The sequence below is a fragment of the Dendropsophus ebraccatus genome, chromosome 12 (genome assembly GCF_027789765.1).
Source record: "Dendropsophus ebraccatus isolate aDenEbr1 chromosome 12, aDenEbr1.pat, whole genome shotgun sequence".
Lineage (NCBI taxonomy): Eukaryota > Metazoa > Chordata > Amphibia > Anura > Hylidae > Dendropsophus > Dendropsophus ebraccatus.
The window spans coordinates 41,983,935-42,000,427 of NC_091465.1; the positions used below are offsets into that span (position 1 = coordinate 41,983,935).

A 16,493-nucleotide genomic window follows, 5' to 3' on the forward strand; every position below is an offset into this window, starting at 1 on the left:
CAGCTAAGTTAAAAAAAAAAAAAAAAAAAAAAAAAAAAAAATGGAGCTGCAACGCACTTCTAAAGTAGTTTTAAATCAGTAGAGATGGGAAATCCTTGAGCCTGGGTACATCCGCAGCTGAAGGCTCTGCTTTGATTACTAGTGTCTGAAGAAGCTGGATGCAGTGCTGGACAACATCCTGGATACAGCCTATGGATCCATATTTTCCAGGCCACCTTAGGGCTGCATTCAACGTCTTCAGCCACCGGTAATCAAAGCAGAGCGTTTGGATGAACCCGGACATGCTCAAGGTTTGCTCATCTCTAGTTATCACTATGGAGTGTAATGTAAACTCTGTTCTGTAGGGAGAAAAAAAAAAAACACGCAACATTCACTGCAGCTCCTGGCCACAATGCAGTGAACAGAGCAAACTGCTCCTAGCCCTGTCCGCAGCAGAGATCTGGCTACAGCAGCCTTGCAAAACAGCTAAGCAATGAGGGCGCTGGTTGTCAGCATCCTGCCCACTGATCAGCCATTGATAAAGGTAAGCAGAAGATTTGAAGTGTTCAATCCTTTAGTTAAATATAGATGCAGATCCTGCATGTGTGATTGACTCCAAAGGAAAATTTATGTGTGTGGCTTTGCTGCCGATTTTGCTTTATAAAGACTGCTGCCAGCCCTAAATAGCCATCAAGAAGACAAGAAGAGCCACACCTGTGCTTTTCTTCATGCAGCTTGCTTTTTGAAGCGGTTATTGAGGATTAGAAAAAGCACAGCTACTTTCCTGCAAAAACAGCGCCACCACTGTCCTCAGGTTGTGTGTGGTATTGCAATAAAACTCCAATATTTTAATAGAGCTAAACAGCAACCCCCAAACCCAAACTGAGGAATGGAAAGGTGGCATCTTGGGGAAAGCAGCCATTTAGGGCTCTCAGTAAGCCATTTAGGGCTCTCAGTAGTTTTGACAGCTCATTGTCTGCCACCTTATGTTCTAATATGTGGAAGCCTTCAACAACTGTGTTCCCCTCCACAAAGTGAATGGTGCTGTCCTGGTGCAGATGACACTTTGCTCTAGCCACTACCTGGAATATCGCACATTACTGCCATATCCATGTAATATTTCCCCAATGTCTTTACAGATACCACAGTTAGTAATTTAACCCTTACCTACTTGGGTACACAAAGCTGTCTACAATCATTGTTACATGACGACATCGGTCAACATGAGGATTGTATTGTATTCTTTTTTTTTTTAAAGGGAAAAAAAACCCCTAAGAAATACACCCTTTTTTCTTTTTAAATCTGTTAACATAAAATCCTGGTGTTCTGTGAATAGAACCCTCTCCCAGCACTGTGGGTATTTTAGATTCCACGTCTGAAATATGTCCATGATATCTAACATTAAAAAAGGTACGAAAAAGGTCAGGAAAGCAAATGGGGTGCCCTATCTTGAGTACAAGAACCATAGGATAGTATTATACAATGGGTGCCTATAGCCTCCTGGATTCATATAGAAGAATGGTTATCCCTCAGCACATCTGGTGAAGCAGCTGTCAGACTTTTGTTACAGAAGCAGATCACAGAAGGTCCCTCTGCTTTCTTTCCATACAGTAACACTTGAGCCATAGGCTGCTAGCAACCATCTTCTATCTGTCCTTCATAACCTTCAGTTTTCATGTCATTGAGTCCCAAGTCTTCATTCTGTTCAAATGATCGCTCATATTTCTCCACTTTCATTTCAGGATCCTCCTCTGGTGCATACACATTCTGCAAAGTAAGGAGATGATAATAATTTAAGCATGACTTGGCCAGCTCGGTTTTCACACAAAGCTTAGCATCCATGCGTTCATATTGTGGTCAAATCCAGATATAACGATATGAACAAATAGTATCAGATTCCACAAGGCTGCTAGTAAACTCACCGTGGAGCCAAGACTCTCAACCATTGTACACGCTGCTTCACACATATTGCACTCATGTAAAAAATAATCTTAGAAACAATTTTCAATATACCTGGAGATAGCTGTTTCCCGCTGGATCGTCCAGAATAAAATGAGCTTTCATGTGTCCTTCTAAGATCTGCAGGTGAGAAAAAAAAAAATAAGGAAACAAAGGCAAATGAGCAAATAAAAAAGAACAAGGATTCAAACACCAAGGTGTTCAGGAACTGGAGTATTGCTGTACTTAACCTGTTCCCCACTGACTTATGAAGAATCTATTATCACTAGAGTAAATATTCTGACCACCAAAAACTATTAAGCAAACTGATACTAGTGTGAACAGCAATAAAGATTTTGTAAAATGACAAATTTCACTCATATAAAAAGGAAGCAAAGACATTAAAACCACAGACCGTCTGTCAGTATTCTTATTTACCTGATCAATTTTTTTGCCAAATTCCTGCAGCTTCCCCTTCCTGTCTGATGTAACGCTGTCACCAAGAGTAAAGGGGTTTTTGTCAACCACCTGTAGGAACATGAGCAGAACATATACAAAGGCTAAGGTATGTAGTACATATAGTCTGGATCACGGTTCTTCTAAATTACAACATCTAAGCTACGATACATGAAGCAATGACCATCTATTCAGAATATGGCTAACAATATCTTCACAATATCTTAAAAGTTTATTCATCTGCACATTTATGGTATATCTGGTCCTCTGGGACACACCTGTCTTGGGATCAAGGACATCCCATTCTGTTAGCGGCTGCCAGAGTGGCAGTCCGCATTGCTACAATTATTATTGGGCAACACTTATTAACGTTAATAGGAGTCACGCAACCTGTGTAAAACAGTAATAATTCTGATCACATCTGGCAGCTGCATCCAAGTTGGAGAAACATCGGTGCTATGCTGTTTATGCATCTCCTATAAAATGCCATGAGTTGCATAAATCATGCAAAACAGCTTGTACAGCTGTTCTCTGCTTCCATGATCATAAGCAGGCCAAGGAGTCCAAGATCCTGAAATAGATGCTGGCCCAGGGGTACGACCACGACCAATCGGACAACTTACAGCATATGCTGCAGATGCGTCAAACATCCAGATGGGAATACTCCTTTAAATCACCAGTCTGCTTATGAGTCTAGCATCAAGAGTACATTACAGACCAAATGATGTCAGAACTAAACAAGGAGCATCATGGAACCCTATAAAACTGACCTCATACAGCTAAACTGAGTGAAAATGCACTAGTGCACTACCATAAGGGTGCGTTCACACATACAGGATCTGCAGCAGATCCTGTACGTGTGAACGCACCCTTAGGCTGGGTTCACACTATGTACATTTGAGGCTGTATTTGGTCCTCATGTCAGGTCCTCATAGCAACCAAAAACAGGAGTGGATTGAAAACACAGAAAGGCTCTGTTCACATAATGGTGAAATTGAGTGGATGGCCGCCATATAACGGTAAATAACTTCCATTATTTCAATACAACAGCAGTTGTTTTAAAATAACAGCACATATTTTCCATTAAATGACGGCCATCCACTCAATTACAACATTATGGGAACAGAGCCTTTCTGTGTTTTCAATCCACTCCTTGTTTTGGTTGCTATACCGCCTCAAACATACAGCCTCAAATATACGTAGTGTGAACATAGCCTTAAGGTGTTTTCTGGGACTTTAATACATATGCCTATTCAGATCTGAGAATCATCCATTACCAGGTCTTTGATGTCTTTCAAGAGTCCCTCCAGAGTGGTAAACTTCCCCCCCAGAGCTCCCATTCCCAGCTCAAACTCCAGCTCTGGAATACTTATGCTGCAGGTTTCAGACTGTCGAATGAAAATATACAAAACACATTAAACAGAAGAATTGTGGAAACATCTATCAGCCTCTCAAATAGCAACTGAAGGCTATGATAATGACATGCTATAAGAACATACTTACTTTGAGAACATCTCTAGTAAGATCAGATGGGTCTGTTATGTGTAATGTTATTTTAGTACCAAGAGGTTCAATAGCTCCTCCAGATTTGACCTACAATAAAATATGGAACCTTTACACATTGATACAGGGTACAGCTTTACCTAGATTACTGCCCAGTTTTGGATTTCAAATTTTCTATGTACCTCAATGAAACCAAGATCCCTTCTATTGTATCTGGTTACACTCTCCCCGATCACACGTGTATGGCATGGCCCAAAGTGTGTAAGAGAGAAGCTGGTGTAAACTGCCCACAGCAACCAATTAAAGCTCAGGAATAGATGTCAATAGTATCAAAAAAATGTATAATGTTTGGCACCTTTATACCCTCCAGGGCACTAATTTAATACCTTTGAATAAGTTTTTGCATTTCAGTTTTACCCACATTTTTGGGCCATGTTCACACGTTAAAAAAAAAACAAAAAAAAAACACAACGTTAGTTGTTGCAGACTGCAGAAATGGCCAGCTGCATTTGTTTCTATGCAACAACGGCCACACTGTATACAGCGCGGCCGGCGTTCTCTGCGACCACGTTCGCAATTCGGAGAAAAAAAATAAGTCGGCCCCCAGCCGTACTGTCCATTGTGTGCTATGGATAATTGGAGTCTCGGCACAACTGAGTGCGCCCGCATTCCAATTAAGAGAAAGTGATTGTTATCCGGCCAGGTGAACATCACAGACAGTGTCCGGTGTTTGACAGGTGTGAACATGGCCTTAATATGAAGCAGAACTCACCTCATTGGTTCTGTGGCCACAGGCATCGCAGTTTGTGGCCATGATAATGACTTCTTTGAAGTGAGGGATTTCTGAGAATCAGTTAAGGAAGGCATCTTCATGTACAGCTCGGTATCAGCTAGACATTCACATAGTCACAAAGCAGTACAACACAACCCTCTCTCACTGCAAGTCAGTCCTTTAATCATGAGATCACCCAGCTGTTTTAGTGTATACAGAAAAGCTGAAAAGTTAGACACACAAAACAATGCATCCCACTCAATAGCGTTCCTTAAAGGGGCCTTTTTCTTTCCCAGAATTTGACTTCAGACAGGAGGTAAGCAACAAAATAACCTATGCTTACCTTAGCCGCTCCCCCCACTGCACAGCACTTTCAGGGTCAGGATCAGCACAGGAAACTTCTGATCGGCACTGATGAGCTCAACAGGCAACTCTATACAGATCCCAACACTGGAAGAGCTGTGCAGTTGTACCTGGCCTATGTGAGAGCAAGGAAAGTAAGCATAGATTTTTTTAATTCATTACCTGCCAGAACATACACGCACATATATGTATGACGTATGTGAGAGCACTTTGGGGGAGATTTATCAAACATGGAGTAAAGTGAAACTGGCTCAGTTTCCCCTAGCAACCAATCAGATTCCATCTTTCATTCCTCACAGACTCTTTGGAAAATGAAAGGTGGAATCTGATTGGTTGCTAGGGGCAGCTGAGCCAGTTTCACTTTACACCATGTTTGATAAATCTCCCACTATGCCTTTGTATGATATGAGAACACTGTGAGGAAGCTGTGCAGAGCAGGCGGCCCAGGATCTGGCATCGGCGAGGGGACGGGACAGGTAAGTATACATTACTGACATGACCAAGCAGCCTGACCAAGTATTAATTTTTCACAGACAATCCTTAAAACCCATATAAGAGTACTAAGGGGACAAATCATCACTCCTATACAAAGACATTTGGTTCGTGTGAAATATACACTTAATAAAATTCTCTTTAGATGAGATTAGTTCCATGAGGATTCTGCAGATTCTCTACAGTAACAGACTGTACACTGTGAATGGAGGATACGTACTAACTTCATATTGGTCGCTGCAGGAGCGTTACACTCAGGACAGTTAGTATGGAACTGAAGAACCTGTAAGAAGATAATAAGCACCAAACATGACACCACATTAGACGGATTTCCTGAAGGAAATTTCTGTATCCGGACTATAAAATACATTAGTGCGAGCTTGGCCAGTGTGAATAGTACTTCCTGTCCTAGCTACCTCTATTGAGCATACTTTTTCTTACCTCATCCCTGAGATCTTCTGACTTTTCTTCAGAATTCTTCTGGCCATCCACGCTCTAAAAAGTAACAAAACAAATCATTACTCTCAAAGAACAGACAAGAGGGAGCGGTCTGCCTAAAACAATGGAAACCCTAATAATAGGCAGCACCTTTATAGTCATACAGTAACTGCAGACAGGGCCTCACCTCTATTCCTAGTAACGTGTCCTGCTCTTTGCTTCTCCTGTAGTGAGTAACAGTAAGGGCTTCATCTTTCTGAGGAGCAAATGGATTTTCTACAAAACTGTTCCCAGAAGGGTCATCTATGATCTCAAAAGGGAGAAGTGTATATTAGTCAATACCCCTGTGATGTACACAACAAAAAAGGATGCAAATTAATAGACAGTAAAATCTAAGCTACGTTCAAATTAGAGGAAACCTTGCAGCAGGTTAGACAGGTCTAACCCCCTGACAGATTCCCTCCAAGTTTGGCGTACATTCACTAATTCATGCTCCTAAGATAAGTGACGGCCGCAGATTCCGGCACTATTACAGAGATGGGATTATACATCTGGCAGAGCCCTTATGGGACTTTACCGTTACACTTTTCTGGTTGTTGTATAAAGCGCCAGGGAACAATCTACTTACAAATGTGAAGGGAGTCTCCCCGTCTTTGAGGCTCTGAAGTTTTGTGATGAACTCATCAATTTTTTCTGCAACTTGTGCATTCTCAGCCTATAGGGAAACATATACAAGATATAGAACAAGTACACAATGGATATGAGGGATCACTTGCTTCTAGCACTGGTTATGATGTTTTTATACCCAATCTGCAGGCAGTCGCTCCTGCTACCGGAAGTTCAGGTAATTATTGATATGACCACCCTGATCCAATGGCGCTTGTGCACCAAACCGACCCGGTGTGGTTGTATCCAGTTACCTGAACTTCTGCATGCAGTTGCTCTTGCCGACAGACCAGGTGAAGGGAACATTGTGGCAGGTCCCCTTTAATTCATCAGATACACAGTGCGTTGCTTTATTCACTATGTATCTGATAAAGGGAGTATATACTGCCGACACGCATCGTGTTTTGTGCCATATGCAATATATATTTTTATTTATTCATTACTGAACATCTCTGAGCACCGTTTTGGACAGCACTGACCCAAGAGTACCTTATCTTTTTGCCTATCACTCTTATAGAATATCTATAGCTGAAACCTAGCTTTTCCACAGAGTTTCTGAACATCTGTACATCTTATTTTCTAGAGTAATTATAATGGAGCCATATAAATGAAATACCCCATTACATACATAAGGGTACACGGATATCAGGGAATTCTGACAGAATTTAGGTACTTATCATGGTAGTTGTGCATATTCCCTTCAGTACACGCCTCTATAAACATTGGCCAGTTCTTACCCGCCTGAGGGGCTGCTCCTGCTGCAAACCCACAATAGTCCTTTCTAAGATTCCTTCAATGGTGGTGAGAGCTGGTGAAAACACACAAACCATGAGCTATAATATATCTTACAGGCTGCACAATGTACACAAGGCCCACTATATACTTACCTCCCTTCTGAGTACACGCCGGAATCTCAAAATCAATCTCAGGAATACGAGTGGTTGCGTAATCCGTTTTTACCACTTCGCGGTTCACGTCCTGGAAAAACAGATGTTCTATTCTTATATATGAAGCCAAAAAAAAGCATTTACATATACAAGATCAGTTATACAAAAAGCCCAATGGATATAACAATCACATAAAGTAGCAAAAGAATTGGTCCTACAATACCAGCCATTAAAAAGAGGCCATGTAAGGAGATCTGCTGTTATACAAAAGGAAGGCCACCTCATAGGGCTGTATCCACAAGACCCACACCCCTCAAGACTAAGATGGCAGCCAGGAGCTGTTATACTAAAGGAAGGCCACCTCATAGGGCTGTATCCACAAGACCCACACCCCTCAAGACTAAGATGGCAGCCAGGACTAGATTACAGTCTCGGGGTAGTTCTTAAAGTGAGCTTTCCCAAGACTGATGGCATATGCTTATAGTTCTCCTACTTTAGCCAAATCCAGTGGGACAGCCGACTGTCTAATGCAGGGACGGGAAACCTTTGTTCCTTCAGCTGTTGCAAAACTACGACTCCCATCAAACCTGGCCAGCTAAAGCTTTACTGGAGGGCTGCAGGTTCCCTATCCATGGTCTAATGGGTATGTGGGGTCTCCCAATATATGATTTGAGGCCTCTTGGACTTCAGCTGCCTTAGCTTACCCTTCGTCTTTCTACTAAGACTATATGAATGTTGCAGTGTATGGGGAGATCAGGGGAGAGCTGTCAACATCAGAAGGAATGTTCAGCCACCTTTAGAAAGGGTAGATCACTGCGAGGCAAACTTCTGCCACCCCCACCAACAAGCTGACTGAAGCGGCTGTGGCACTGAGGAGTGCTGCAGTATTCTCACTGCTTACCAAGCACAGCGCTGTACACCTTATAGTGGCTGTACCCAGTACTGCAGCTGAATGGGTCTGAGTTGCAGGGAGCTGCAGTACCAGGAGCTGCCACAACTAACCATATGGAGCTGTGCCAGGTAAATAACAAAGCTGTCACAGCCCCTTGAATCAGCTCAGAGGGGGTGTCCTAATCATTGGCCCAGTACTGTCCGACCTGTGGCCTTCCAGCCATTGCAGAACTACAGCGCCTATCATGCACATGATGCCGCTCACCCTCTTGCTGCGGACACTGAGTGAGTAGCGGACCCCCTGCTCCTGGATGCGGCCAGCAGACTGGATCTCGGTGTTAGTCCAGCCACAGGAGTCACAGGTGAAGGAGCTGACGATGATCTCCTTGAAGAAGGGCACCTTGGTGAGCAGGAGTCTTGTCAGACCCTGAGGAGACAAGTCACAGTGCAACATTATTACCCACAATGCCCCAGAGCTCCTGACCTGAGGGTTACCTGGTGTTAGAGGTGTGTGCAGTGTATACAGGTGTGTGCAGGGCACAAGAACCGCCTGACAGTGTGAACACCCTCCTATCACTCCCCCATGAAGTGTGAGCACCCCCTGCCCTCAGGCTAGCCCAATGCACTACGTTCTAGAACCTTCTCCACCCAGGACACAGCCCCCCAATACCGCACCCCGCCGCCACTCACATTCTGGTAACAGTTCATACACAGCGACTCGATCTCCGCCGGCTGCTGCTCCTCATCGTCAGCGCTGATCTCCCGGAACACCGGGGCGGAGGACGGGGCTGCCGTGGCGTGGAGAAGCGACATAATGTACGGCGCCCGTGTGTCCGGTCTACACTACAACACGTGACAGCAAAGCCGCCGCTCACCGGAACGTGTAGGAGAGGACGCGTTCTCCGGTAAACACGTGACCCGGAACTAGCTGTCACCCACACGTGTTTAGCTCCCTCCCGCTATTAAAGCGGCGTGGTGCTCGGCAGCGCCTCTAGTGGTGGAAATGGAAATTACTCGGTCAATAATATAGTAAAACATAACTGAAAAGAGGGGAACACCAAAACTGAAGATGGGTCTTATACAGGGTGGTCTGTGGGTCTTATACAGGGTGGGCTGTGGGTCTTATATAGGGTGGGCTGTGGGTCTTATTCAGGGTGATCTATGGGTCTTATATAGGGTGGTCTGTGGGTCTTATACAGGGTGGTCTGTGGGTCTTATACAGGGTGGGCTGTGGGTCTTATATAGGGTGGTCTGTGGGTCTTATACAGGGTGGGCTGTGGGTCTTATATAGGGTGGTCTGTGGGTCTTATTCAGGGTGATCTATGGGTCTTATACAGGGTGATCTATGGGTCTTATATAGGGTGGTCTGTGGGTCTTATACAGGGTGGGCTGTGGGTCTTATATAGGGTGGGCTGTGGGTCTTATACAGGGTGGTCTATGGGTCTTATATAGGGTGGTCTATGGCAGTGTTTCTCAACCTTTTTAACCCAAGTACCCACATGCAACAAGATGCTACAGCCGAGTACCCCCAAGGATACAATCGATTATAAACATTGCCTTAGGTTTGATTCACTTGTACGTTTTACAGCGAAATCCGCTGCAATACTCTGTGCTGTTATTGCCTATGACTCTACACTGCAAGAAATAGCCGCTGCCTCAGGGGCGTAGCTAATGTCTCTTGGGCCCTGGTGCAAGAGGTCAACTTGGGCCCCCTCTTACCACATACTGACTAACACCACCGCTGCTACTGAATATAATCCTTTGTACATAGACCAATATCACTTCATACAGTCATATAGAGGTGGACGCACTGTACACAGGATCTATACACCATATATATTACAGTGCAGTTATATCAAGTGACTCACAGGGGACGTCTTCATCCTCTCCATCTGCCCTGGGCCGTTATGAGAACTTGTCCGAACCACGAATCCACAGAATCTGCCAGAGAAAGATATTAGGCTCCTCGCTCCTCACCATCCTCATCTCTCTACACACTACACATCTGTATTGGCCCCTTTACACCCTCATTTAGTAGGTAGCCCTGACACTATATGATCATCCTTATAGTACATATCCCCCTATTGTATACACCCCCGTGTAGTCCACCTTATAGATGGCCCCCCAATGTTTCCCCCTTATAGATGGCCCCCTGTGTTGTCCCTATTATAGATGCCCCCACGTTATCCCCCATGTTATCCCCCATATAGATGGCCTCCCCATTTTATTCCCCTTACAGATGCCCCCCATGTTGTCCCCTCCTCCTGCCCCTCCATCATCATACTACTACCCCTTTCATCCTCCTGCCCTCCATCATCATACTACAACCACCTCCATCATAATACTACTACCCCTTCATCCTCCTGCCTTTTCATCATCATACCATGACACCCCCCATCATCCTCTTGTTCCTTCATCATCATACCACTACACCCCCCATCATCCTCTTGTTCCTTCATCATCATACCACTACACCCCCCATCATCCTCTTGTTCCATCATCATACCACTACACCCCATCATCCTCTTGTTCCATCATCATACCACTACACCCCCATCATCCTCTTGTTCCATCATCATCATACCACTACACCCCTCATCATCCTCTTGTTCCATCATCATACCACTACACCCCTCATCATCCTCTTGTTCCTTCATCATACCACTACACCCTCATCATCCTCTTGCTTCATCATCATACCACTACAGCCCCCATCATCCTCTTGTTCCATCATCATACCACTACACCCCTCATCATCCTCTTGCTTCATCATCATACCACTACAGCCCCATCATCCTCTTGTTCCATCATCATACCACTACACCCCTCATCATCCTCTTGTTCAATCATCATACCACTACACCCCATCATCCTCTTGTTCCATCATCATACCACTACACCCCCCATCATCCTCTTGTTCCTTCATCATACCACTACACCCTCATCATCCTCTTGCTTCATCATCATACCACTACAGCCCCCATCATCCTCTTGTTCCATCATCATACCACTACACCCCTCATCATCCTCTTGCTTCATCATCATACCACTACAGCCCCATCATCCTCTTGTTCCATCATCATACCACTACACCCCTCATCATCCTCTTGTTCAATCATCATACCACTACACCCCATCATCCTCTTGTTCCATCATCATACCACTACACCCCCCATCATCCTCTTGTTTCATCATCATACCACTACACCCCCATCATCCTCTTGTTCAATCATCATACCACTACACCCCCATCATCCTCTTGTTCCATCATCATACCACTACACCCCCATCATCCTCTTGTTCCATCATCATACCACTACACCCCCCATCATCCTCTTGTTCCATCATCATCATACCACTACACCCCCATCATCCTCTTGTTCCATCATCATCATACCACTACACCCCCCATCATCCTCTTGTTCCATCATCATCATACCACTACACCCCCATCATGCTCTTCTTCCATAATCATACCACTACACCCCCATCATCCTTTTGTTCCATCATCATACCACTACAACCCCATCATCCTCTTGTTCCATCATCATCATCATCATACCACTACACCCCTTATCATCCTCTTGTTTCATCATCATCATATCACTACACCCCTCATCATCCTCTTGTTCCATCATCATCATCATCATCATCATCATACCACTACACCCCTTATCATCCTCTTGTTTCATCATCATCATACCACTACACCCCCATCATCCTCTTGTTCCTTCATCATCATACCACTACACCCCTCATCATCCTCTTGTTCCATCATCATCATACCACTACACCCCTTATCATCCTCTTGTTTCATCATCATCATACCACTACACCCCCATCATCCTCTTGTTCCTTCATCATCATACCACTACACCCCCATCATCCTCTTGTTCCTTCATCATCATACCACTACACCCCTCATCATCCTCTTGTTCCATCATCATACCACTTCACCCCCCCATCATCCTCTTGTTCCATCATCATACCACTACACCCCATCATCCTCTTGTTCCATCATCATCATACCACTACACCGCCCATCATCCTCTTGTTCCCTCATCATCATACCACTACACCCCCATCATCCTCTTGTTCCATCATCATACCACTACACCCCCATCATCCTCTTGTTCCATCATCATACCACTACACCCCCATCATCCTCTTGTTCCATCATTATCATACCACTACACCCCCCATCATCCTCTTGTTCCATCATCATACTACTACACCCCCATCATCCTCTTGTTCCATCATCATACCACTACACCCCCCATCATCCTCTTGTTCCATCATCATACCACTACACCCCCATCATCCTCTTGTTCCATCATCATACCACTACACCCCCATCATCCTCTTGTTCCATCATCATACCACTACACCCCCATCATCCTCTTGTTCCATCATCATACCACTACACCCCCATCATCCTCTTGTTCCATCATTATCATACCACTACACCCCCATCATCCTCTTGTTCCATCATCATACCACTACACCCCCCATCATCCTCTTGTTCCATCATCATCATACCACTACACCCCTCATCATGCTCTGGGACTTCCCACAGAGGGGCGGAGCTTCGCTGGACCTGGTTTTTTTTCAACGCAATGCTCCTCCGCCGGAAGTACTTACCCCGCGCACACAGAGCTCTCTGGGGAGCCGCAAAGCAGCCGGGGGCCTCGCGGCCCCCCCCTTGGTAGCGCCCCGTCGCAGCGGCGACCGCGGTTTCTAGGCCACTGCGCTGCCTATTCTCGCAGCATAATGAAAATCCGCTGCGAGAATGCAGAGCCATAGGTCATAACAGTACAGAGTATAGCAGCGGATTCAGCTACGATCTCTGTACATGTAAATCTCCCCTTAATTAGGACAAGATCACACTGCTGCCATAGGCTCTGGATAAAATCTCTGTTAGCAGTTGATTCACAGATCAGATTCCCCCCATAACAATGTGACTGAGCTATAGGACCCAGTAATAATGCTCAAGTAATGTCATATAATAATGCCCCCTTCTACAATAATGCCCCCATGTCAGCAGTAATGCCCACCCTGTAGCTTGATGTAATGCCTCATGTAACCTGATATGCCCCCTGCAGCCAGATACACCACATGCAGTTACATCTGCCCCTTTCAGCTATAGTAGGTATGACCCTGGCGCCAGATCCCCTGCAGCCAAATACATACCCTGAAGCCAGCCATATATCTTTCAGCCAGGTATGTCCCATGGAGCTGGATATGTCCCCCTGCAGCCAGATACCTCCTCCCATCATAGCCAGATACTTTCCCCACATAGCCAAATATCTGCTTATGTAGTCAGATACCTCCCCCCATGTAGTCAGATACCTCCCTCCATGAAGCTAGATACCTCCCTCCATGTAGTCAGATACCTCCCTCCATGAAGCCAGATACCTCCTTCATGTAGCCAGATACCTCCCTATGTAGTCAGATACCTCCCTATGTAGTCAGATACCTCCCTATGTAGTCAGATACCTCCCTATGTAGTCAGATATCTCCCTATGTAGTCAGATACCTCCCTATGTAGTCAGATATCTCCCCATGTAGTCAGATACCTCCCCATATAGTCAGATACCTCCCTCATGTAGCCAGATACCTCCCTATGTAGTCAGATACCTCCCTATGTAGTCAGATACCTCCCTGTGTAGTCAGATACCTCCCTCCATGAAGCCAGATACCTCCCCCCATGTAGCCAGATACCTCCCCATGTAGTCAGATATCTCCCTATGTAGTCAGATACCTCCCTATGTAGTCAGATACCTCCCTCATGTAGCCAGATACCTCCCTATGTAGTCAGATACCTCCCTATGTAGTCAGATACCTCCCCCATGTAGTCAGATACCTCCCCATGTAGTCAGATACCTCCCTCATGTAGTCAGATACCTCCCCATGTAGTCAGATACCTCCCTATGTAGCCAGATACCTCCCTATGTAGTCAGATACCTCCCTCATGTAGCCAGATACCTCTCTATGTAATCAGATACCTCCCCATGTAGTCAGATACCTCCCTCATGTAGTTAGATACCTCACCATGTAGTCAGATACCACCCTATGTAGTCAGATTCCAAATAATGTTCTACAAAATAAAAATTAAAAAAACATAATTCAGTGACTCACAGGTGACGTCTTCTTTGATCTGAGGCGTCACTTTCCTTTTCCTCTCCATCCGGCCCAGGCCTCCATGATGATTTCTTCCAGCTACAATTCATCTCTTCAGAACCTGCGAGACAAACATCTTAGGCTCCGCACATCTTTCCCTTCTTCCCTCCTATAGGCTCCCATAGAGTAGTAATTCTGCTGCTTGGTGTCATGCCCAGTAAAGTGAGCAGAAGTGTGGGTTACCCCCTGTATGTAGGACATACTAATGCCCCCATAGTAATGTACCCTGCCCTGCCCCCATAGTAATGTCCCCTGTAATGCCCCCATAGAAATGTCCCCATAGTAATGTCCCCATAGTAATGTCCCCCATAGTAATGCCCCCACAGTAATGTCCCCCTAGTAATGCCCCCATAGTAATGTCCCCCATAGTAATGTCCTCCATAGTAATGCCTCCATAGTAATGTCCCCTTCAGTAATGTCCCCATAGTAATGTTCCCATAGTAATGTCCCCATAGTAATGTTCCCATACTAATGTACCCATAGTAATGTGCCTAGCCACAAAAACAAAAAAACTTTATACTCATCTGTGTTCTTCAGCCAGTCAGCCCCGGCAGTGAAGTCCGAGGGGGAAAGAGAGGGTGGCGCATGTGCTGCACGGGTCCTGGAGGGGCGCCTCTGTGGCTGCCGGATCTCTCTGTTGGCAAGGGTTCAGAAGGAGGGGTCCTGGTAACTGGGGGAGCTGGGGTCCACCTGGGGTGGGGGGGCTGTATCTGCGCCGGGTTCCGGGGGGTTAGGGGGATGTAGCTGCGGCACCGGGGTCTGTGCGGGCTCCGGGATAGCTGCTGGCGCCCCCCCGTAGGTGAAGGTTCTGGGGCAGGAGGGATCGACAGATGTGGGCACCCTGTGCTGTTTCCTTCCTTCCCCTAGCGGCACGCTGGTGAGCTGCTGCTGGGGGAAGGAAGGAGAGAGCTTCAACAATGACTGGTGCCGGGACATTGCTGAGTGATAGCAGTGTCCCGGCACCTAAAGCAAAAGTTTATTTTTTTCCCCGTCCGGCGCACCCCCTCAACCTGCGGCGTGTACCCCCAGGGGTACGCTTATCGCAGGTTGAGAAACCCTGCTTTAGACACTGTAAATAAATCTCACCTGTTTGATGCATAAGTTTTCATCTTATAGTAATGTCATCCCATAGTAATGTCCCCCATAGTAATGCCCCCATAGTAATGTCCCCCATAGTAATGTCCCCCATAGTAATGTCCCCATAGTAATGTCCCCCATAGTAATGTCCCTATAGTAATGTCCCCATAGTAATGTCCCCCATAGTAATGTCCCCATAGTAATGTCCTGACAAACCCTGCTATAGACACTGTAAATAAATCTCACCTGTTTGATGCATAAGTTTTCATCTTATAGTAATGTCATCCTATAGTAATGTCCCCCATAGTAATGTCCCCCATAGTAATGTCCCCATAGTAATGTCCCCCATAGTAATGCCCCCCATAGTAATGTCCTGAGAAACCCTGCTTTAGACACTGTAAATAAATCTCACCTGTTTGATGCATAAGTTTTCATCTCCCACAGTCTTTGACTATATGAACTATATGAAAACAAACTATTGATTATCCCTATATAGATGTTAACCCCTGCCTGACTGCAGCAGGGTTCACTAGCTGGAGCCCTGCTGCGGTCAGACGGGTTAACTAAAGTTCATCAATAAAAAAACAATTCAACTCACCTGTGACCCGTTCCCAGCAGCTGTGTGTCTCCTGTCACATTCCCGACGCAGGCAGTGTACCCGAAGGTACCCGAAGCTCTTGTGGCAGCCGAGCCTCTCATTGGAGAGCTGGAACGTAACGGGGGACGTGCTGCTGCCAGGTCACAGGTGAGTTGAATAGTTTTTTTATTCACAGGTGTAGCCACTGGTGGGGATGCGGATGCTTTTAGCTCCCCCACCGTATGCGGTGACAATACCCGACGTATAAGACCAC

General features: G+C 45.6%; 2 protein-coding genes across 4 annotated transcripts in view; one reads left to right on the forward strand and one right to left on the reverse strand.

The window, feature by feature from the left end:
- Positions 1–16,493, forward strand: part of LOC138769690 (apolipoprotein A-I-like) — a 523,881-nt gene that overhangs the window by 323,395 nt on the left and 183,993 nt on the right. The window lies entirely within an intron of this gene.
- ZPR1 (ZPR1 zinc finger) lies at positions 25–9,317 on the reverse strand. Its single transcript, XM_069947712.1, has 14 exons — positions 9,076–9,317; positions 8,651–8,812; positions 7,495–7,585; positions 7,345–7,415; positions 6,570–6,656; positions 6,129–6,251; positions 5,945–5,998; positions 5,720–5,786; positions 4,649–4,719; positions 3,877–3,966; positions 3,651–3,761; positions 2,356–2,445; positions 1,993–2,058; positions 25–1,746 (listed from the first exon to the last, which is right to left on the reverse strand). Exons 1-14 carry the CDS (start codon positions 9,196–9,198, stop codon positions 1,612–1,614), a joined length of 1,341 nt encoding a protein of 446 aa, XP_069803813.1. The 5' UTR covers positions 9,199–9,317; the 3' UTR covers positions 25–1,611.

What these genes read in the sequence shown, in the direction of transcription:
- ZPR1 (XM_069947712.1), bottom strand. Translation starts at nt 9,198, where the DNA reads ATGTCGCTTCTCCACGCCACGGCAGCCCCGTCCTCCGCCCCGGTGTTC. An exon ending in TCAGTGTCCGCAGCAAGAGG is followed by an intron (nt 7,586 to 8,650) that starts GTGAGCGGCATC and finishes CTGTTTTTCCAG; the next exon opens with GACGTGAACCGCGAAGTGGT. An exon ending in TTACTAGAGATGTTCTCAAA is followed by an intron (nt 3,762 to 3,876) that starts GTAAGTATGTTC and finishes TTCATTCGACAG; the next exon opens with TCTGAAACCTGCAGCATAAG.